Source organism: Orbicella franksi, chromosome 4 (genome assembly GCF_964199315.1).
Source record: "Orbicella franksi chromosome 4, jaOrbFran1.1, whole genome shotgun sequence".
Classification (NCBI taxonomy): domain Eukaryota; kingdom Metazoa; phylum Cnidaria; class Anthozoa; order Scleractinia; family Merulinidae; genus Orbicella; species Orbicella franksi.
In genome coordinates, this window is record NC_138148.1 from 9,724,786 (window position 1) to 9,749,096 (window position 24,311).

Genomic DNA, 24,311 nt, shown 5'->3' on the forward strand with positions numbered 1-24,311 from the left:
GTTGGTTTCGTCATATTTAATTTTGTACGAAAAGAACGCTCTTTTAGAGCAAAGGATCGGTTGTTTTCCAAGATTCTGGTCGTTAAAAATTTTCAAAAGAGAAAGAACGGATTCCAGTCAGCAAAGCTAATGTTTCGCAAGAGATTTGTTATTGGAAACTCAAATATGCAAATATTGCATCTGTTCTCCGAAATCGGGGAATCCCCTAATTTCATTTTCAGTATGGCGTTCTGTCGCATTGTTGTAAAAAGACAGCTCTGGCAGATTTGGGAGCATTTTTAGTTTCAACAGAAAAACGTAAGTTGAAACTATGACAAAATTACTCTGCGTTTAAAAGTGAAGAGGAAGGGAAAGCAATAATTCTGTTTTTATTTCCGTGAAATTATAGTGAGCGATTTATTTTTGAATGACAACCGAAAATCACGTACCCTGCTTCCTTGTCCACTTTGTAGAAAAATTGGCCACAAAAATATAGTTACGATTTCGCGTCAAATGAAGCCTGAAAAATATTTTAGGTCTTTCTTAAAACCCAATTCAAAGAGCGCATGCGTGAAAGGAAGTAGCGTTTAAAGTTGGTTTAAGTTTGGCCCATAATGGACAAGTCGCTAGCCATGATCATTATAAATAGTTGAAACAATCAGTATCACCGGTGAGGTCCGGATTAGGGGAGGGTTACCCCTCAATGTGATTTATCACACCCCTCCCCGCTCATTGACCTCACTTTTGTTCTGTCTTCAAATAACAGAAATCTAAAGAAAATATTTCCACGAATGGGGAGGAAGGAACAAGGAAATCATATCAGCAAAGCCAGCCAGATGGGAAAGAAATCTGCTGAATTATGTCGGAACTACTCAAAGGGAAAATTCCAAGAAATTCTTTGAAATTGAAATTTTGGCAAAAAATACAATGACGTTTTATACATACAGGCCAAGGTTTGGGTATCATACCGCTAAGAATCTCGTCTCTGTGTAAACTCGTAAAGCTCCATGCAATGCAGTGTATCTGAGAAGCTGTTTTTATCCTTCAGGTTTTGAATTTTCGCCCGTTAGCCTGTGAACAGGCCTCGGCTGGAAGGGCAAAAAAGGAACTGGCTGATTTTCTTAAGTCCATCAAACGTTTAAACTGATTGTTTTTCTTCTGGTCTACTTAAAATTCATTGAGATGATTTTTTGATACCCTTGAGCCCTGCTTTTCAAGATTGCATGTACATTTTCTAAGATTTGAAACATTGTGAATCCAAACAATTTAATGGAACTGAGTATTGTCTTAGAACTCCATCGTATCGTATATTAGCCGGTCTGTTTTGTTACTAGGACAAAAATATCCAGGACATTTCAGGGTAACGGTGAACTAAATAGCCCGGGTATCAGGCCTTCAAAGGTGTGGGGAGAGGGGACTGGGAGAAGAGCAGTGGTCTTATAAAACAGCAGTACCTCAGCACTGACAAGAGCGGTATTTTGTGCGCAAATTTTTGTAACGACTCTCACGAAACTTTGAAGAGCCCAGCAATCAGACGCTATCCGCTTTGAAAAGTCGTTTATCTTTGGCATCACATTTGCAAGACCTGATGAGATTTTACTGGTTTACTTTTTCGAGACGCGTGTCATGCTGTGAGGGGGCCTTATGTGTGAAGCTTTTCTTTCTTCTTTCCTTCCTTTGTCTCCTCCCTCCCAATTACTTTTGAAAAGCCTGATATGATCTAAACTATGATCTAAACTGTCAAGGAACAACACACGGACGTCATGTGACGCGTTAATTAAAATTTAATGCTATCATTTTTCACTCGCTGTAACCACGACCTACGTTACATACAAATGTTTAAAATTGTCACTGAGTTCAGTACAAAAGTTGCCTTGTGAGTAGACCTGTGAGGCAAATTCAAAAAACTGTTAAGAAACGCTGCCGTGAAGGGTTGATTAAAATAAATGGAAGTTACAAGTTGTAAAAAAAGAATACTTCCTTCATGACATTTTCACGAATGAAACTGGAATTTCTTGTATTGTAAACGAAGCAAATAAATTATGCTCTTTCACGTGCCATTAAATTTTGGGGTTTTTGTTTGTTTGTTTGTTTATTTGTTTGTTTTTTCATGTACATGACTCCACACGCTTCTATCTGTAGCTTAAAACGCAAGCCAATAAAACAATAAAGATTCGTTAACTCCGTCTAATTTTCAAATCTTATCTGTCAATCAGGGCTGCACATGCGTATTACTGCAGCACAGTCCCTTTAACTATTGATGCAAGGATTACTTAGTATGAAAACAATTCCTTTATTAATTCAATAAAATAAAATACAAAAATATGCTTCATTCTCTCATTTGTAACTTATTTATCTCCAGTCCTATAACCAGAGCAAAGAGAGACCAGTTTCTACAGGCATATCAACCCAAATACATATATGAAGCCATTTCTTCAAGCAGTGACTTTATCAAGTGTTTCAGTCAAAGCCATCATCATTTGCTTCTTTATAGTGAATGAACTGTACATGCCTGTGATGATAGTCTTCTTTAAAGGAGCTGTTGTCAAAGATGGTGAATCTTGATTATTCATCCTAGATGTTTCACAGATCGTCTCAATTTTCCCCAATCTTAACCATCTTGCTTTGATTATAATTTGTTATTACTTATTACTTCTTTGCTATTTGTCTACCTTAGTAAATTGTTATATCACAGAGTTTTTCTGCATCCTTCATTTTTAACAGAATTTCCTGTTTACATACAGAATCAAACCATGATTGTTGGTTGCCTAGCCTCCTACACAGATGTTCTTCAGGGTGGTCATGCCATCTTTCCTCCATCAGAAACGTTTGTGGCAGAGGAAAGATTGTGTGACAAACATCTGCATGGGAGGTTTTCTAGCCTGAATGTCAGTAGCAAGGCCTGATACTCTGGCAAGAGATTTTCTTGATTGGTTGCCCTGCTCTAGTTGCCTTTACATTCTTCAATATTCTGCTTAACTGACAGTGTTCCTTAATTAAATAACCTTCTCATTTTTCATTGTCTTAACATCCTTGACACACTTCAAGAGGTCATCCACTGAGGGCCTGTCTGTTGAAACCTTGCTGCGATAAACTAGTGCTAATGTCCCATCTTTGTCAAAAATGAAGTCTCCACCCATCTGTGTCAGGTCATCTTCTTCAAACATCGCCACAAGTTTCCGGCCAGCACGCTTCTGCTCTGCGTAGTACACAAGGGAAGAGATACTCCACACTTTTGCTACAGATCGTCTTAAGCCAAGTGCATTGTACAGCTGGCGTCCAGGGTCAACAAACATCCTGAATTCACAGTTGGTGTCTTGAAGCCATTTTTGTGCTCCTTCCTAATATATCAGAAATAAACAAGAACGTTTTTTTCAGCTTAGTATGATAATACAAAGTGTTCATCATGGGCTCAATCAATTTTAAGAAAACAAGACTATGTCTATGTCTCTGTCTTGGGAAAGAAATTCAGAGAAAATTCTTGGAACATTTAGAAGAGTCTGTTGGATTACACTGGAATCATAGCTAGACCATATTCACATTCCTGGTATAGGACTGGAACTAGCTTGCAATGGAGGTTCATGCGGGGAATATCATTAAAAAGAGATTAATGTCATTTGCATTTGAAGACTTCCCGCATTAGCCTCAGTTGCAAGCTAGTTCCAGTCCAATACTGGGAATACACATATGGCCTATTTTGGCAGAGCATGGTACTATATCTGGAGTAGGAGACATAATGTTGGCTATAAACTCCCACTGTAGTCTCAAGTATTCATTCCAAGGATTTTCAACAAAATTCAAGGACTGTTGGTAAAAATTCTAGGACTAGGGAGTTATAACACTTAAAACTTAGTAAAATACACTTAAAATCTACTCACCACATTTCCAAAGCTTACTACTATGACTTCTCCATTCAGAGCCTCAAATTCTGCCTTGCGTGACTGAACCTGGGCCACATGGTCACGTCATGGTAGTCAAGCAAAGTGACGCAAAAGTATCAGAATTGTGGATGATGAAGTTAACAAGTCTTGAATGGAGAATTCTCTAACAACAAGAAATGGACAAATTTATGGACAAGAAACAAAGAGTTGATAATTTTTTTTTTTTCCGTTTTCCATTTCTCTGAGTTAAGGTTATGTCTATATTTAAACCTAGTGGCCCATCAGGGAGACAAGGAATATATTCTATTTTCCCTGGGCAGGACTAGAAAAAAGTACTGTCCAGTCATCTGGGACAAGTAAATTTTCCTGCTGGGTAAGTAGCTTTTCATTCTCACTTGACTGATGGGCAAGGGGTCAGGCAAGTCGTCTGCCAACTAAATAAAAAAAAGGGATACTAAGACTTGTCCAGGGCAAGAAAAATTCTTACCTCTAAAATTGCTTGTCCAAAGGGCAAGCTAGAATTCAAGTGTTTTTTTAAAGCCTGCTTGGATGGGATGCTAGACCATTGTGGGGTTATCTCCCAGCATTTATATACCTGGTAGGGCTTGAAACAGAACTCCTCCCTCTGGATTCCAGCACAGCAACCATAGGTGGCCGTGCTGCCCACAAGGCCTTAAGGGTAGTGGTAATTATTTACAGTAATCTCATGCAATGAAAAATTACTTAACTCTGATTGGTTTAGACAATGGCTATGCTTTATTAATCTGCATTCTTTAACAGCCAAAAATATTCTTCGACTCAGGATGCTATAAAAATTCCATACTTGACAAGTTCCAAAAACGGTAACTTACTATGAATAGTTTATTCCAATAATTATATATCAAAATTTGAAAAACATTTCTGTATCCTCCCTACCAACCTCTCTGAGCAAACATCAGTGACTTTGAGCTCACACGGGCCATGTGAGCCCACAACAAGATCTTCTACCTTGTCACTGCATGAAGGATTCATCTTGAATAAATGAATCTTGGCATCTGTTTCTTTTAGGAAAGAGTCCCATTCATCTTCAGCCTCACAGAGTTCCTCAGCTGCATCCTGGATTTCTTGAGAATGATACATCTTTGCAACTGCTTCATCCACACCTTTTCTTGACGTGACATTCAGTGCTTGAAATGTACTGAAGTAATGACCTATCATTGCTCCCATTTTCTGCACTTTGTCTGCCACAAAGTCTTCAATTGATTCTTCAGCATTTTTCTGGGCTTCTGCTAAGATTCTTGACAGCACAGTTTTTAGTTGCTTGAGCTGGTGTGACAAATTTTCCTGCACAGCCAAGTACTTTCAGTGAGTCAAATACTTTCAGTGAGCTCTAGTTACGACACTCTTGAGTCATGGTAGTAATAAAATGTTTAAAATATGTGGGCTCTTGCACAAAGTTGAGTGCAGGCTACTTATGTCTAAAGCTACAGCATCCCGTGAATAACTTTTGAGTTCAGTAGCAGAGGAAGGGAAATAACCTTATTCCCTAAAGGTCCTGCAACCAGGGACAGGAAAAAGAAAGACCTTGGGTACGAGATCGCCCGAGACTAGCCAGGTTAAAAATTAATTCCAGTGCTTGGTGACTAGTCAGGCCAATTTTCTTGAATTCTTATTCCAAGGAGGAATTAATGATAGTATTTCCTCTAGTATAACACAAAGAAATACTAAAAAATATTTTTGAACAGATGTGCCAAAACTATCGTTCGTGTAATAGCATGTGCACCTATAAAACCCCTTTGGCAAGAAGCTTGGGGATTGCTAGCCCGTAACTCTTCTTTGAAAAAGTGAGAGCTGTTGTGGGCCTGACTAATCCACTCCAGACCTCTATTTGTTTACTCCAAGACCCCACCTCCTTACTTCACCCTTCCTCAAGCCCGCCCCTCCCCCAATGTATGCAGGTCTGCATCTGTCGCTAGAGTGTGTCCATGCCTAGGTGTCTAGCCCAATATTTGACTGGGGACTAACCGAGTTAAGCTTACATGTACATTCACATGTTTGGTACCAACGTACATGTACAATGTAGTATAAGAACACAGCCTAAAATACTTAAAACATTTTGACATACTTCACTAAGCCCCGAATAGGAAGGTAAAAGGTATCTAATCAATGAATTGCTGCAAATTACGACATAGATCAAACGTTCATCAAGCACAAACCTGATCGCTTTCCTCGTGTCGTACCAATCTGGCTTGCTTCTTCTTGGGTTCGCTCGCCTCCGACATGTTTTAAATTCTTATTCAGCATAGGCTTACGTCCAAGAGAAAAGCTCTAAAAATCACTGGAACTATCCTTAATTCTTTCTTCCTATCACGAAGACATTAACAATTCAAGGATGTAAGGAAATGTTGCACCATAACATATCCCTACATGCCATTAGGGACAGCGCGTCTCCCAACCCCAAAATGCATCGGGAACGAAAGAATATCGAGATCGAAATGTATCGTGGGGCAAAATATAATCAGATAGTGGGAGCCTGGTCTCTAACACTTGAAACGCCTGGTTGATTTCCGCTTAAAACGCAGTTAGCGACCACCAGCTCAAGTTTTCTCGAAATATTTCTGAAAGGAAACACAAATTATCCCTCGAACGTCTCAGTCACAGAAATTTTTGCTCATCAGATCAGTTGTGCACCACGGTATTTATTATCCTGCAATTCATTGACCTATTTGTTACTAGTAAACGAACCTTAGCTTGTGTTGCCTATGTAGAAATTATATGTAGTTTCTTTAATTTGTTTAACAATAATCATAACGGCTTGTCGTGTATTTAATGCAGTAATACAGAATTTCATACCGTAATCCCATTATAATTCCACACACATACCAACATTGAAATCCTGAAAATATATAATATAATATATAATAATATTTATCTGTTTTTTTTGTTTCTGCATGTAATGTTTGTTTCAGATTTGTTGCTTAAAAGCAGTAAAAACTCTAGAACAATATGAAATAACTATATGACAATATTGAAATGACAGTAGATGTCAGACATGTACTCAGAGTCCAATTTTCCTTAGAATGTTACTCGAGTCATGCATGGCAAAAAAATATTAAATTAATAGTAAACTTGTTGCAAAATCAATAGAGTTCGCACTGTGCCGTTCAGTACTTACATGTACATGTACATGCATATATCTGTGGTGGGGATTAAGTTGATAAAAATCCTACGGAAATGAGCTGATTGATCAAATATTTATGCAAAGCACGATGCCCAGTATAGTGATAGCTCACTGAAATTAAATGTGTGAAACACAAGACTAGTTTCACCTCATGCCAATAATGATTTCACATGCTTATCCCTGTTCTATTTTACAGAACATCAAAAACATGGTCTAATATTATTATTAATACAAGCTGCTGGAATAGTCTTGAATGACTGCTCTGTCCTTTTTTGCTAATAACAAGATGATTTCAATTGAAAGAGACCTGCATGTTCCATATAGGTCGTCCAGAAACAGTTAGAATCAGCTTTTAAAATTTCACTAGTCTGACCTGTAATGATTTCATATATTTTCTAGTGTGAAAATGTTTCCTGCACTAAATGCTCTAAATAATGATATCATCTTCTCTATTTAGCACAGCATCAAACAAACAATTTTGCCAAGGGACCTGTAGATCCAGGTTTTCATTATCCCTGGTGATCTTTTTCATTTTGATAGAAGTAAATTATGATGATGTTCTTCACAATGAAGAAGCTAAAGACCTGTGGATAACATAAGCCACTATCATAAGCCAATATGGCAGTAGCCTGCTAGAAGGCTAGTGTCAGGTTGCACAGTTATCTCTAGCTGTTCAAATCGTCACAAAAACATGTACAGCCTGCTACTGATCATATCACAAGGGCCATTTTAGAGATGAAAACTTAGGTCAAAAGGTTTCTAAAAGCACTCTTCTATCTTTGTACTACACTAAACACATGTCCTGCATTTTTCATGGGGCAGTGCATTTGGTTCATGTTAGAAGGAGTATTCCTTCCCAACATTGTTGTCTTTCTGTTGTTAAAGGATTTTGTGTTTGCAAACATGTGTTGTAAATATCAGAATAGTACTGGAAATGGGTCGTGAAATAGGGTTTTACACATAATGCTCAAATTTGTTGTCATTATGCAAATGCTTGATGATCAAAAAATCTCACTATATATTATGCTCAAAAGACATTGGCCAGTTTTTGTCACTGTTATTCTCGCGTAATGCTAGATTCTTTTGCCTCGCTATTATGCTCAAAATAATGCCAGCACAATGTGTAAAACCATATAATGACCACTAATGGGGGTGAGGGAAAGATGGAGTGGTCATCAGTGGAAGTTGTGGTACTTCCACAATAAACAAACTAAAAATTTGTTTCACACTGACAAGAATACGGCTTCGTCTCTGCTCATGGGCGACACAAAATATAACCAGTATTGGGTCAGGTGTTGCAAGAAGATCGATTCTTTGATCACTGGACCCGTTAACCATCAGAAAAGAGGGCTGTGCAAGGCTACCACAGCTACATTCACCAGAGTAATAACACCACATATATCAGTGCAACTCTGCAGGGAATAGTTATGGCATCGCCAATCACATTCATGACCCTGCCAATTAGTCGCACTGGGAGAGTGGGCAAGCACCAAATGACTCTTTTTGTGCGTTCCAACTTGTGGAATGTACCGTGCAAAATCATTGACGACATCAATGATGTCTGGGGGAGGTTGTCAAGCCAGCATCTTACAGTATATGATCTTCATGAAAGGTTGCAGCTCAACATCTACCAGTACCCAATGATTACCACCATTTTGAGGGTTGCCAATGAAAGTTTTGCCATTCCTTTGTCCCACCTTCAGAGTGAAAACCAGCCTTTTTAATGGTCCAGGGTTAAGTAACTTAGCTTTCCTCATCATCTTGTTGTGGATATTAACAACGACGTTGGGCATAGTAGCATGGTATCATTTTGCATGTCATTAAGCTGTTTTAAAACCCATGTGACGTGATCAGTATAGACCCAGCCTTGCATTCCCGATGCAGCAAGACAGGCAAGCTCATCTGCAGTCAATCCTGTTAATTAGTAACAACATGATATACTTTTCATCTGGCTTTATTAAATATTTTCTAAGGGAGTAGGGTAATAGACCTCAAAAAGTAGAGTTGGAGTGGGCTGCTAGCGGACAAAGATGTATATAAGATTATAAAGTTCTAAGCGTCACTGCTTTCTAATTCAACAAAACTGTGACACTGTATTGGAGATGGCATCCCCCAACCCCCCCCCCCCCCCCCCCACCCCCTTTCCACCCTTCGACACCATGTCTAAAACCCTAATCGCATTTTTTCAGCTACAAAATAAGCATATCCCATTTTCTATTTTACATCATTTTACTTTTTCGGGCCCGTGCACGCATTTTCGTTTTGTTTATCTTTAAAATTACATAAACTTTATTGCATATTTTAGCCGGTTCCAGTACTAGTTCAGGATATACCTGGAAAAATAAGCCTACACATCACGACATCACTCCACATGAAGTCATTTCTTAATTTTTCTTTAGAAAAAACTTACCATAACTTGGTAGCATATCGTCAGTAGGATTGTCCCAGATCATGGCTTTGAATTTGTCGATCGATTTCTCGCCGAGTTTTGGGCTGGCGAAAAGCTTTCGAAAACCACCTCATCTCAGTATTGTGAGCACTGGGTTTGCCCTGTCGACGGCTCAACTTTGCAAGGATCATTCTATACATAAATGTTGAACAATGCTTGGAGCAATTCAAGTGAAAAATTTTATTCAGGATTTACCTTACCCGCTAAAAATGATAAAATTAACCAGGCCTACTAATGTTAGAGACCAGGTTCCCGCTGTCTTGTTATATTTTGGTCCATAATACATTTCGACCTCGATATTCTTTCGTTCCCAAAGCATTTTGGGGTTGGGAGACGCGCTGTCCCTAATGGCATGTCATATCCCTTCGCGTGTAATATAGGCCCGCCATCTTTGTTCAGTTTAGGCTCGCGGATGAGAAGCGTTTCTGCGCCTTATTTCGGTCAGCGTTGTCATATAAAAAAGTAATGGCGGCTCTGCCAACGTGCTGAAGTTTTAATTTGCGATCACAAATTTATAACAATGAATCCTTGGATGCGGTGGCGGATTTTCGCGGATAAATACAACAACTATCTTCTTTATTCTGTGATGGGAGCGATGACTTGTGCTCAGGTATACTTACAGTACAAAAATTGGAAAGGAGAAAGAGTTACACGTGAGTACAGTATGGGGCCCAGTTCTCGGCCACAAAAAACGAAACTTGTATTTCTTACCTTGGAATAGCCGTAAGGACTTAAAATTTCATGCACAACTAGTTTCAGCATTCAGTTTACACATATAGAGCTATCGACTGCTCAACGCTGTTTTCTCCCGAGTAATAACGAAAATGGAGGCTTCGTTCGTGGGTCCAGTTATCAGCCAGCAGGTCAGTTCTCGGCCACAAAAGAGTGCGGGCGATTCCTCAGAATAAACAACGCTTTATTACCATTTTTTGTTGTTAAATCACTTGTAAGGCTTGTGTTTTGATATTTCGATCACAAATTATCCCCAAAGAGCTTTGTTTCATGTTAGAAATGGAAGCTTTTTGCACACCTAGTTTTTCTCTTAAGTGTAGTCAAGCGAGGCTAAGAAAGAGTTGGGTATTTGAAACGGGGTTAAGTCAGAGCTCATAGTTTTCAACATGCCACCCCATTACAGCTTTATTTTTACAACTGACTTGACACGAATACTCCACACAAAACTATGAGCACTTTTAGTATTGAAGGCGAGCAGGGTGGCCGAGAATAGGCAAATACGCAAAAGTACCAAGGAAATATTGAGGAGTGAATTTAGGTCAAAGAATTAAACAGGCCAGGAAAAGTTTATATTGAACAGATAGCTTTATCACTCTACACCCTTTAAGCCAAGAATTGGCTCATTTGGGCTTTCTAGACGGACAAAATATAAACTTGAAATAAACCATGTAATTCGAGAAGCCGTAAACAAACATGTTTACGGGGAAACCAAATTCACCTACCTGCGTGTCACCTCGACATGCTCACAGAAAAACTCAACAGGACAAAACAAAACTGGACAGAACAGAAGAAAAGGAATCAAGCTACCTTTAGAAACAAGTGCTTTTTATTCAGATTCATTTGTGGCGCAAAAAATAAACGTTGAACAAAAAGTGGCCGAGAACTGGGCCCCACACTGTATTTGAAAATTTTGTTACGATAAGGTTAAGCTTCAACAATTCAAATGTGATATCGCTGTCGTAAGGAATTTACTGGGAAACTGAGTGACTAACTGACTCAGTAACAAAAAAGTGACATGGCAATTAAATTGTAACATAACAGTTCCACTTCATAGTTTTATATGTCATCCATCATCTTAAACTGGTAAATATTATGTCTGTCACCTAAACTTGGCCAGTAAAGGTCACGAAGAAACTGAGAAGATCCAGCACTCCAGTCAGATCCAATTATTATGTGAGCAGCCCAATGTTATGCAACTTTTCAAGTCTGAGGCTGAGAACTTTACCAAGACATCCCCACACATTGCTTGTAGATTGGGGGGTAACAATAGGAGAGTCTGCTGTTTTTTTGTTTTTTTTTTCTCCTTTTTTGAAAGGTAGCTAGGAGCATGGAAGTCTGGCAGCAGGCAGGCAGCCGTGTTTGACAACCAGGCAGAAAAAATAGAAGGCTCTGGGGGCATTTCCCCCTGTGAAAATTTTGAAATCCTAGACTTGCAGGGATGAATTTTCCTGCAATTTGAAGCACAAAATCAGTACCATTTAATTGCCTACAGAAGGTCATTGTATAGTGAGGCGGATAGGGGGGTCAGAACCTCCTGCCTCAAGTACCCTGCCCTCCTGCTTCCTGTACCTTTGTCTGTTGACTCCACCCTTATCCATCCCTTGTTCACAGCTGGTTAATTTGCATGGCACCCGGCCGTTGATGAAACCTCTGATGCTGTGTCATAATGGAATATTTTTCTTTTGCAGCAACTAAGGAAGAGTTATATAAGAAGGGACCAATGGTAATAAAACTAGAAGAGTACCTCAGAGCAATAGCACAAAGTCCAGTAAGTTGATATGCATTTTTAATTTTATCAATAAGTATTTAATTGCAATGAACAGCAAAACTTGAAAAAAATTGCCATCTGGTCATCTGAGAATAATTGATTTTCCCGATGGGCAAGTAATTTTTTATTCCCACTTGCTGATGGGTGAGGGTCCAGGCAAGTCCCAACTAAATGAAAAATGTAACCAATGACTTGCATAGGGCAAGCAGCATTTGAGAGCGACTTGTTTAAAAGCAAGCTGGAGTTCAAGTCTTTTTCAAGCCGTGAAACAGAGAAACAACAGCTTGAACATAATTGTAAAAGCTTTATTAACTTACCTGGGACTGGAGCACTGCTTATTATCCCCGTGGATGGGACACTAGTCTAACACAGCTTAACCATGCTCCAGCCGTCATTGAGATTGCTTAATTAAATAGTAATTTGTGAATTTAATATACCTTTTTATACCTCTGGGTACAGGAGAGACTCTGATAGTAAAGTATCACACCAAAGAATAGAACACAGTGACCCTGGCCAACATTCACATATTAAGGATTGCTAGACTCTGGATCTTGTGTTCCATGCACTAGCCATTAGGCCATTGTGCCATCCATATGTGGATTGTACACAGTAACAATACAAAATTGCTTATTGCATTGATATTTGCATAATCTGTTATCATTTAATGGGCTGCACATAAAATACAGTGCAAAAAAAACTTTTCTGTCTGCATGTTGATATTTGCCATTATCATTCGATACAGCCAATGAAAAGGAAGAGTCTTCCTTTTCATTGGCCATGAGCCCACCATGTAACCTGCAAGTAACTGTCTACAAATAATGGTCTTCTCACATGTAATACCGTTTAAATATGTTTTTCCACAATAATATTCTGCTCAAGTTTAATTGTAACCATGCTCATGTAAAAAATGGTAGCTGTTAGAGAGCGATTCAAATAATTATGAAACCAAACTTGGTGACTGAGCTCATCATGACACTGACATATCACAACATTTTGCTCAACTTCATCCAATAATTTTTATTGTTAATTACTATGTGCTTAATGAGTGTGATTTTGTTTATTAATTAGTTCCTAACAAAGAAAACAAAAGATCCATTTAAAGAAGATGAGGATCAGTAGCCTTGATGGAAGCCACAATAAAAAACATGGCAACTCTATTCACAAGTCAAGTTGAATACAGAAGACACAATAACAGGATACATCTTATCACTGAGCTTCAATCCACTATGCCAAGAACAGACTGAAGCCTTGATGACCTCAAGAGCTGCAATTTGAATATTGTGACCTGTTTTTGTGCTTTCATCCAAGTGGTCCTGCAAATCCATGATTGACCTTGAGAAGTGACATCTCAAAAATGACAGAAATGTCTTTTAATTTAAGGGATTATATAATTTGATTGGAACTCTCTCACGGATTTCATAAACTTAAGTCTATGAGCAGGACACTTGTGAACACAAACAGATTTCTGGCTTTTGTTTCACTGCAGATTGAAAGAAAAGCCAGAAATCTGATAGTGTTCACAGACTAATGAGCAGGGAGGGCAAATGTTTACTTCATCAGAGTAAAAGATAGTAACTCATATATTTTGTTACAGAAAAAAGTTCTGTGATATGTTGAAAAAAAAAATTATACAGTCAAAGTTGTGTTCACAGGTGGTCTTTTTGTCTGGTTTCCAACTCTTAATGAAACCCCTGCACTCTAATCTACAACTGAAGACTGAAGCTTCCTTTTGTACAGTTAGCGGCTAAGATATTAACTTTTTTAAAATTTTAGTTTCATTGAAGCCTAGCCTTATTCGATTTCATCATAATTTTTCTATTTTTACCAGTAGATGCATATTCAGACCGTTATTTTACATATCCAGGAGTAACTCTCACTTCAAAGTAAAATCTACATGTAAAATAACAGATATTTTGTAACATGCATGCATTACATGCAGGTGTAACAAATTTTCGGCCAACAAATAAATAATGAATTTTATTTAATGTCATTGTTTCCAAAACAAGGTTTTGTTCAGTACATAATTTTCAAGCCAGTTTCCTATATTATTGTATTTGATAATATGAAATGAAGAAAAACTATTTCACAGTAGATTCAAAGTTGTGTGGCTGCAACCCGAATCATAAATCTCCTAAGTGCAAGCTTGAACTTGTTTTTCACTTGGTCAGGCTAACAAGGAGAATTACCAGAAAGAATTAATGTGCCTCTCAACTTGGAACAAAACTGGTGCAATATATAATTAAAAAGGCGTCAATCATAGTGAATAGTTTGTTTCTTTATGAAATGATACACATTTTTTCAGATACAGTTGGACCTCTCTAATTCAAACTCAGTTATTTTGAATTCTCCATTATTTCGAACTCAGAACCATTTCCTCAGGATTTACCCTTCAGTCATTTATTATGGGCTATTTCAAACTCTCGCTATTTTTGAAAAATTTTCATTTCCCATGAGAGTTAGAGGGTTCAACTATATTGTTTCTTCGGAGACTATAATTTCAAGGATTTAAATGTCATCAAAAAAGCTTGCTTTTCACTTTTGGTACTCAAAAGAATTGACTTCTTCCAGATTCTTCTTTCCAACTGTTAAAAATTAATACCCTAGGGTTTTTTAAAAACTATGATAATTTTTTTTCTCAAAATCACTTTTCCACACCCAATATTATAATTATCAGTTCCTGTCAAGATTATTCCAGGAAAAAAAAACGATTCAGTGATTTTTTGAAAGACTTCTCCAAAAGTGTGGTTTGGAATTTGATCATTTTAAAACAGAATGTGGGTATTTCCCGTCCCGATTGTCCTGTAGTCCATTACAAGTTTATAGTTCTGAAGAAGACTCAATTACGAAGTCTCGTTACTATGGTAACGGCGCATCGGATTCTAGAAGGGAACATCGTGGAACGTTAGCACAGCTGGGTTTATGTGAAGTATTTCCTCCTCGTTGTTGGGTAGCAGAGCACCTCATCCTTTCGACACCGCAAAGAAGTATTTTTTCGGCGACTATGGCTATGGACGGGACATATAGACTTGAGCTGGAGCCGCAGAAGAAGAACGTCTTTGTAACCCAGTTGAGGTTAGCTCCCTGTTTCACTTTTCAGCTTTGGGTGTCGTGCATTATTTAGTGGAAGCGAGATTACCCCTGATCTTCTAAGCTTTTGATGTTGCGGTTTTTATTCTTTCTGCAGAGACGACGATGAAGATGACAGCAACGTCCGCAAATTTCCCATCGTGGAAGAGGTACTCATAACCATTTCATTCCGATTGGAAACAAAATATGGTTGTCAACAGTTTGTTCCGCGCGCAGTTTTAATTGAGCGCTGGCGGTCAGATCTATCGTTCTCTGTAAACAGTCTTTTTTGAAACCTCCGATATGTGGGAATCCGGAAGATTTTTGTGCTTGAGATAATCTTGATCAGGACTCGACTGGAAGTGCAGTTACTTGTCGATTGCAATCGATGAGTTCAAGACAATCGAATCAACGTCGGTGTTTTTTAATAGGGTTCTCTGTCAAATTGTTATTTACATTGTTCATTGTTGTTTTAACTTAACTCGTTAGTTACTTTTCTTTACGCGCTCGCCAGGTTTTCATATTTTGAATCAGGAAATCTGGAAGTCCAAAAATGTCAACTCTTCAAACGGGTTCGCGTGACAGTCCTATTGATAAAATCACAAACACAGTTTGGCGCGTGTTTTGCGATCTTTTTATTCTTTTATCACCTTTTCCATAAATCTCTCAACAGAATTTTTACCTTTTGCCCATATGCCCTAGCGCCCAAACTTTTTTCCTTTCCTTACATTTTTATTGTTGTTGTTGTTGACGATTTTTTTTTTAACAAGAGGGCCCACTTTGACATTAAACGGCCAAAAATAACTGAAGAGGCAGCTACCTTGTAAAAATATTTTAAATTATTTATTATTGTATATTGTTTACCCTTTCCCTTAAAAAAATTCCAAAGGGGGTTGGGAATATGTCCACATGCCAAACCTAAAATTGAGTTTTCACACTGATCAATAATATTTTGCCTTACAGTATCAAAATTCTTAGTAACGTTCATGATATTTTTCCTTGATATAATATGTAGTCAGCAAGCAAACTACTTGACACCGGTCTCAACACAGTGCAGTCCACTCTACTCCTCAAGAAACAGGTTGAAGTGGAAAAGGTACAAGAAGACTTGGATATCAAAAGGCGTCAGTTTGCAGAACGCATGGCAGCTTGCAAGGCTAAGGAGGAGGAGCTTAAAAAGAAACAAACTCAGGTAAAATACTAGATCATGGGGCACAACAGATCAGAATATTATATCCCACCTCTGAATCATGGCGGGATACTGCAAACATAAATAAAATTTTCCACTGAATTATCCAATACATCTCTCTTGGGGTGTTGAGGCAGTTATGCATCAGGAGTCAGATATTTCATGTGAAGTGAAGTCGTGGGCAATCTTACTCTTCTAGAAAAATAATATTTTACCCGTAAGGTACAGGTATATACATGTAAGTTATTTTGGGGCTAACAGAGTGGAGTAACATTCCATGCATCCAGTGCCTGTATTATCCCACAGGAATCAAAGACCATTATTGCAGCTACACTAATGACTCACTCCAGTTTGAGGCTTACTTAAAAGAGAAACTCTAAAAACTAGTGGTGCAATAAGAGAGGTCCTGAGAACAAGATTGATACTTTTTTTTCCCTCCTGATTCCAGTACGTTAAGGGCATTTGCCATCTCAACCCATTGACTCCTGGAGCTTTTTGCCAGAAATGCATTTTTTGGGCATTTTGGAGATTTTCAGGCTGGATATGGGCCAAATTAACTCCAATCTACTCAAAAAGGCATTTGCAACATAACAGCATTCCTTTCTTTCCACTAGCATTGCGTTTTACGACATTTTTGATCGGGTGTGCGAAGAAATCAAACATCAATCTTTAGGCTTTTCGATTTTTTTTTTTTTTTTCACCTTTCCTTTTTCTCCTTTTCTTTTCTTTTTGCTGCAGTGATTGACCTTCTACTGGGCTTAATTTGCTTTCCAGTTTAAAACATTCTGAGAAAGCATCATTGTGACAGGCAATTTTTTGCCATGGAGTAGCCATGTGTAGTGCATGGCAGGAAATTTTGCTCTGAGTTTTTCACTCAACTTTTTGAGCATTTTTGTACATATCTCAGGCTGCATTGGGCACTCTGATCTGGGTATCATTGGAAAGATCTTTTCCTCCCGCAGAAGTTAAGCATAGATGATGCCAATTTTGGTCAAATGTGATGACGTCAGAAGTGGAAGAAAGGCCTGAAGGCTCGTGACGGCCAGTTTAACGGCTGTCACAGGAGTCAATGGGTTAATAATCAAGGATTTTGGTCTCCCTTAGGGTGTTCAGGACAAAATGTCATTATTTTTAGTCGTCTAGATATCTTTCAGGGTTGTACATGCAGATATAATAATAATTAAAAGAAACACTGTTAATATGTCTGTTTTTAAGGCTATCTTTGAGGGGTCAAATATAGCTCGAGCCACACCCAGATTAAAGTGTTCTTCAGATGTTTGATTCAAATTTTCCAGTGAGCATCCCTGACCTTTTCACAAAGTAGTTCGGCCTCCCCCCGGACTTTGGTCTTTTCTCCTTCAGCCATCAAAAACTCATTCCTTTTAATATTTTCTATGTTATCTTGTCTCCAGGTTTCATACTACATGTACATCCTGCTGCTGTTTATTTATATTTGCCATTGAACTGTTTCAATCCATAGATTCGTGAACGAGTTGGCAAGTTTGAGAAGTTTATAGAAGAGAATGATGCTAAAAGGAGGAGAGCAATTCAGAAGTACCAGACAGAATTGAAGCTTAAAACCCAGAAAAACAGAGAACTTGACATTTTATCCACAGAATTAGAGCAGCTTAAAGCAAGGTGTGTACTTCCAGAGTAGATAACAGCAACACTGTAATATGTTTTGAGAACTTTTTCCATACATGTAGGTTTTAGCATGAATGGGTGTGCAGAATAAGGCTCTAAGTGATCCTAGGTGACTGTTGATGCATTGTCAAACTCTCCTTGGGTCTTGGGCATTCTGGAAGGAGAATCTAGAAAATTTATCAGAAGTCACCTTGGGCTTTTTCCAGGCACCCCTTCATTTGTAAACTGCTGGCGCTTAAGTTGAACAAACTACTCTATGTATGCATTGCAGACCCAGTGACTCATCTTCTGGTCTTAATACATGTACAGTCTGTAATTTATTTGCAGTCCCTGTTCCATCCAGTAACAAACTGACTGATGGTTTCTTGAGTTAACATAACATATTCAATTTAATTTCTTGGATTGTGCAGAAGTGTCAGATATTGATAACAGGGTATTTTGGTTAAAACTCCAAGTATTATCAGACAAGTTTAATTGTAATAATAATAATAATAATAATAATAATAATAAAAATAATAATAACTGTTTATTCACAAATCCATCGTAAAGTGAAAAGGAGATAAAAGAGGTTATCCCTTTCTAGTTTATCTCCTGATAATAAACTAAATTAAGACAATTATTTACAACAGTTACTTGAGTTAACATAACTCAGAAGAGTTAGGGTTAGAAGAGTTAGGGTTGAGGTGTCGGCCGAGTGTCAAGCGACATTAGCATTTACGATACTTTTAACTTACTCCAAACATCCAGTTACCAAAAAGTACAGTGTAGTTTATAAAACTCACTATTAGAAGGAAACACCACAATCATGTCCTTGGGTTATATCATGAATCAGAGGTATTATTTTTGCACTTTGTGCTGAGTGGTCATAACAAAGCGTTTTCACTCTGACACTGATGGCCAGCAACCATGCCAATTTATTGGAGCAAAAGAAAGTGTACTCTACATAAGAAAATTAGAGTTTGACTCCCACAGGATTGGTTTCGTTGATACACCAACAAGGATACAATTCCATGGTTTTGGAACATCAATCATTGGCCAATATGGCTGCTGTGACGTCATGTGAAAATGCTGCTATACATTCATGTTACTTAGACTATGTAACTGGATGTTTGAAGTTTATATGTGAAGCACAATAATTTTATTATGTGTATGCTGACTTGTTTGCTTGTAATTTTATTACTAGAAATGGGGCTCTGCAGGCAAAGCTGGCAAGACATTCAGTTTATGAAAAATTCCTGATGAAAGTTCTTGATCAGTTACCAGAAGGTACATTCACAGATTTATTTTTTGATAGTTTTGCTACATGAAATCACATTTAATATTGTTATCTGGCATCATTTGTTATGATGATGATCAAGGATGCTAATTCCATTATGCCAAAAAATCAGAAAATTTCAGTAATAACTTAAATGGAAAGGTCTCTTTCAGGTCAGTCTGACCTAGAGGAATTAAAGACCACCTCTGGAGGTGGTCCACTTTAAATGATGGGTCAGACTAGTTGGACTGGTCAGTTTGTCACCCTACTTCTCTTCGGTAGATTTTCACTTGCAGGTATATGGGAGAGTGGAGAAGGGATAGAAAATGGTAAGAGCCATTTCTCTTGGTTGGCTAAGTTGGTGGAAAATGTTGTTCCATTTTTCCCTGGTTATAAGTCCCACAGGTCACTGACCAGTCAGTCTGGCATAATGAAAGAACCCCAAGATATTACAGGGTGTAACAATATATTTAATCAGCTAAAACAGTAAGTTAAAGCTAGATTTGATTTTGTCACCAATTATTGTTATTAATCTGACTCTGTTTGAATCTATTTTCATCCACTAGACTATCTTGAAGCAAATGACTCCATGTTAATGGGAATCATGATGAGGTTTAGAACATTGAGTGCAACAAATCAATCACTCGTACAGATGTTAGGAGATACATCAGATCAGGTGGGTGGCAACCGTTTTTGATAAGTTTATTTATGCAGTCAGGGGTAGGCTCGATTTCTGCCACAACTAATGAGGACAAAAGTAGCTAAAAGTGGATTGCTCATTAATTAGCTGACCTTAGCTAGAAATAGTGAATAGTCATCGCTAAAGAAATCTACTTCATCCTTGATGTGAATTGCAATTGCAAAATTAAAGGAACTCTCTGGTTGGAAGGCCTGTGGTTTACTGCAAGGATATACAGTGGTAGCTGATGTCATAACTTTCAGAGTGCTCTACAGGCAGCCCAAGCTCATGCTGAGAACATTTGGTTCAGGAAGGATCAAACAGCTACATGTATTCTAAGAGCTTGTAATTAGAAAGACTTCTCAATAATTATTAAAATTCCTTACCTTGCTGCCGAAGTGAATATCGTATTGTTTCATTTATCACTAGTCAGGAATTAAATTAAAATGTTTGCCATCAATATCAGCATCTTGTGTAACTTTCAAACATCCACTCAGAGGAACTGAACTTTTAGTTTTGTTGAAATCTTGTCAGGTTGAAAGTGAGCAACAGAGGCTACAGGACTTGAATCAAGAACATACTCAAAACTTGCTGGTGAGTGATTGTACAGTCCGTTTTACCTATATAGCCCATATAAGCGAGTACCCGCCCCCGACTCGGGTTACCGGCACAGTACAAACAACTTATTCGCAGCATTTATAACAAAACCGACGAATGACATTCAAACAGAACGACTCAAGAATTGACTAAAAATAGATCGATTGAAACTTTCTGTAAGTCTCAGAGCCAATACCATCACGACGAAACTGACCAATCCGTTTCTACAGACCAGATTTATAACACTGGACCATCGATTGTGACTCTGACGATGACTTCCGCTCAAGGTGTCAAACAGTCAGCCTCTAACAACAGTTCTTTTCAGAACTACGCTCGCCCAGACAAAATAACGCTAGAGGAACGTATAAAGACCTTACTTTGTGACCATTCTCTCTTTTACGTCTTAAGATTAGGTCCAAAAATACATTAGAACCCCGCCTTTAATTCCTCCCTTTCGTTAACACAGGCCAATTGTAAGTTTTGGTGGCCCTTCAGTTTAGAGGAATTGACAAGGTGGCACTGTGATTCCATAAAATTTTACCTGTTTTCAGACCAAAATCTAACTAGAGGTCAAGTGAAAGAGTACCCCTCAGTATTAAACGTCACCCGATTACGTTCTGCAGGTCCGTGGAATGACTGTTTTTCAATGACTGACTTTCTTTTTCCAGTTGATGAACAGTGAACTGGCAGCACTTCAGGAAAAACTGGAGGAGACCGTGCAATGGAAAGAGAAAATTGACCAGTTCTTAATCAATAGCAAAGGCATTTACAGACAGCAGGTGAGACTAATCGATCAAACCAATGAAATCTTGGCTAAGTGTTGTCATAAAAGTACGTCAGTGATTTCTTGTTTGTTAGTAGTTTCACGTTGTAGGTCCTCAGAATAGCCTGTGTTGCAGAGGTAAATTGAGAAAGAGTAGGGGAGACCAGTCCCCACTCCTTCCATCTCTGCTCCCTCTCCCCCGTTCTACGCCTGCTACGCAGACTAACCCCGGAACAAAACGGCGTGGCCTGAATTTCAGCCTTCTCCCGCCTTCTCCATCTGGTCGCGTGCTCGCGAGAAGGGACGGTCTGAAATTCAAGGAAGGAAAGACGGCGAGAGAGAAACTTATTTCGGATGTTTTCTGACTGTACTTACAAATCTATTTCTGAAGTCTAACAAATATTAAATTACTGTAATACAAGCCCATCTTGTGTAGCTTGCATGTTTTACTTTTTGTTTCGTCACAGAGTGAAATGCTTGGCTGCATCAGATTAGCAATCGACAACATCGCAGAAAAATGCCAGCGGCTCCGGGGGACACCTGTAGAAAAACTTGACGTTGATTCCAAGCTGAAAGTGATTCAGGTTGGTGTGAACTGTTTCTGTTGGAAAATATGAACTGACGTCCTTGCGTGTGCTGAAAATCCCGCAATGCCTGTTTCACTGGGTAGTATAGGAATGAAAGTAAAGTTTTTCTTTTTTCTTTTTTTTTTGGAAAACGCGAATTGGGAAAGAAAATGAGTTTACATAATTGGTAATGCTACATGTACGTTGAATTTTTTTTTTATATACGCCCCATGTTGTAACTCGGCCTGTTGTTTTTTAATACAGTCGAACCCCTATAAGCGGCCACCTATAAAACGGCCACCTCTTTGAGGCGACCGGTTATCGATTTTCTATTGTTTTGACTTCTATTAAGCGGCCAGCCCCCTATAAGTGGCCACTATTTATTTCCCCGAGGGTGGCCGGTTTAATAGGAGTTGAACTGTACATGTATTTTACTTTCTTGAAGGATAAGCAAATGTTCTCCCGTTTCCAATTTCCATGACTACCACGGTATTTGTTTCCCTCCAAACGCGGGGTTTGAAATTCCAGAATATTAAATGCTACTTGCGTATTGGTATTAGACCCGAATTAAAGTAACGACCATGAACAAGAGACCATTATCTTAGTCTCTTGGCAAGAAGCAAAGTAACATCTTGAATTCATCTTCTTTTACTTGGCAGGAACACATTTTAGAGCACACTGACATCGTCAAAATAGCCAGACTCCCAGAATCAGCTGCGGCCTCTGAAGGACTGCAACCCAGTCCCCTAAGCATCCTCAAGAAAGAGTCCAGAATATCCCGGCATGCATTGTTAGACTCGCCGTTCAAGTCCAGTCCTTCCAGAGGACTGAAAAATGTGCAAATGGCTCTGAGATTCGCCGCCGATGTTAAGCAGTCGTAGCAGGAGTCAAAGCTTAGAAGCATTATAATGTAAACAATTCTCCTTCTGAGGACGTTACTCGTTGCTGAGAATTAAACAAGGTTACAAATGGTTGTTCGAAGAGAAAGTATGCTAGGGAGGAGAGGGTAGGGAAGGTCTGCAAATCCCTGGAACTGCTCTTCCAACGCGCCCGCCCTGCAGTACGAGGTTTTTTAACCGAGATTTCTTGATACTCTTGTGAAACGAATTATTGGCAGCTGGGTAGCTGTATTGGGTAATCTTAAAATACCTTTTGTTGTCACAATCTACAATGATCTTTTTTCAATTCCTTTTTTCGAAGACTTTTTTAGACCTTTTATGGCAAACATTTTTGCACCTGCTTTTGTACATAGGGTGGTGTTTGTAAAGTTAGTACATTGAAATACCAAGCTTTTTGGAGGAAAGTCAAAACTATATTTAATGTGTATATATAAAATATTGTTTATTGAAAAATAAATTATTTTCTATTGATAACTGGTGTCGTTCGCTTCTCTCTTTCTCTTTCAACCTACCATCCATTTTCTTCCCAAAACTTTTAAAAGCCCGTTTTATACGCCGTGTTCGTAGCGATAGCACTGACGGCGTTTGAAACAGGTCTTGCTGATGCTGTACAGCTGACACACACAAGCTCTGGTATATCAAGCTAGACTTTCTGAAAAGTCCTTCGTCTTGTTTATTATTCGCTCGCTCGGCCGCTTCACGACCTTAAAACGGCCGCTTCGCGGCCTGACATATTCTACCCTGAAATTCATGAGGTCGAGTTGTGGCAAGTCTAATATCAAGCTTAATACAGGAATTCCTCATAAATACATTATTGTAAAAGACGTAAAGTTTTACTGTTAAAGACCTCGGTGATTTTCTAGTGGTCTTGAGTTTAACCTAAATACTGTAGCAGAAATATCTGGAAAATGCGCTTAAACCACCAGAACGAGTCTTCCTGCCGCTGCCCTCTCGCCGTTAGTAGTATATCGGCTGTGTATAGCATTTAGGAGAGTTAAGAAAGGGAGGCTACAATTTGAACCACCACTGCGACCACATGACCAGAATCAGCAGTTTTTTGCGCGCATTGTGATTGGTTCAAACCACTTTACCACAGCTCCAACCCCCCGAGTTCATTCTGACAGCAGAAATAAATGGGTCCTTTCCCGGTTTCCAGTTGGAGTTAGATAATACCTTGTTAGATAATACCTTGCTATCAGTTTAGCAAACTTCGGAGGGGAATTTGGCAGAAAAAGATAAAAAACAATCGCCTACAGTTCGTGTTCGCGCAGCATTACTCGATTTTACCGACTTTCAACTCGTGTTTTTTATAACTCGAATAGTTAGAAACACGGAAAATGTTTGGTATTTCTTATATTTGTACTTCACGAAATTAATTGAAGTCCTCGTGGTTCTCCTGAGTTCGAGCAACGCAACGCAACGTAAAACACAGTCAAAGTTTGGTTTTCGGGAAAGAAAAGCGTTGCATGATAAATCTTTCATTAATCATTTTGATGTATATTATCGCTGTACGTGTTCACTCGTCAATCTTCATTAGTGTTTTGACTTGCGCTATGAACTCGCCAAAATACCGCAACACTCTTAAATATATATATCTGTTTATTAACCAAGTGCAAGGGCCGTACCAGGAGATTGTCGGCCTGATTTCTGGACAATAAACGGACCGAGCGCGGCGAGGTCTACA

General features: G+C 38.6%; 2 protein-coding genes and 1 long non-coding RNA gene across 4 annotated transcripts; 1 reads left to right on the plus strand and 2 right to left on the minus strand.

Annotated features, from left to right (window-relative positions):
• Window positions 1-588: 588 nt before the first annotated feature.
• Window positions 589-6,258, minus strand: LOC145483308 (uncharacterized). Its single transcript, XM_081461799.1, has 4 exons — window positions 6,056-6,258; window positions 4,780-5,183; window positions 3,858-4,023; window positions 589-3,320 (listed from the first exon to the last, which is right to left on the minus strand). Exons 1-3 carry the CDS (start codon window positions 6,119-6,121, stop codon window positions 3,954-3,956), a joined length of 540 nt encoding a protein of 179 aa, XP_081317925.1. The 5' UTR covers window positions 6,122-6,258; the 3' UTR covers window positions 589-3,320; window positions 3,858-3,953.
• Window positions 6,259-6,702: 444 nt separating this feature from the next.
• Window positions 6,703-9,820, minus strand: LOC145483347 (uncharacterized). The gene is made up of 2 exons (XR_014048905.1): window positions 9,431-9,820; window positions 6,703-8,934 (listed from the first exon to the last, which is right to left on the minus strand). It is a non-coding gene; the product is annotated as an uncharacterized LOC145483347 (long non-coding RNA).
• A 33-nt stretch (window positions 9,821-9,853) lies between these two features.
• On the plus strand, window positions 9,854-23,101 carry LOC145483337 (coiled-coil domain-containing protein 42 homolog). Of its 2 annotated transcripts, none has more exons than XM_081461838.1 (12): window positions 9,854-10,122; window positions 11,890-11,969; window positions 13,038-15,041; window positions 15,154-15,205; window positions 16,051-16,227; window positions 17,705-17,862; window positions 19,052-19,134; window positions 19,690-19,799; window positions 20,337-20,396; window positions 21,068-21,178; window positions 21,630-21,746; window positions 22,388-23,101. In XM_081461838.1, the coding sequence occupies exons 3-12, from the start codon at window positions 14,971-14,973 to the stop codon at window positions 22,607-22,609; spliced, it is 1,161 nt and encodes a 386-aa protein (XP_081317964.1). In that variant the 5' UTR covers window positions 9,854-10,122; window positions 11,890-11,969; window positions 13,038-14,970; the 3' UTR covers window positions 22,610-23,101. The 2 variants fall into 2 exon arrangements, with proteins under 2 accessions (XP_081317964.1, XP_081317965.1); XM_081461839.1 differs by having other exon boundaries at window positions 9,854-10,079.
• The last annotated feature ends 1,210 nt before the right edge of the window (window positions 23,102-24,311 follow it).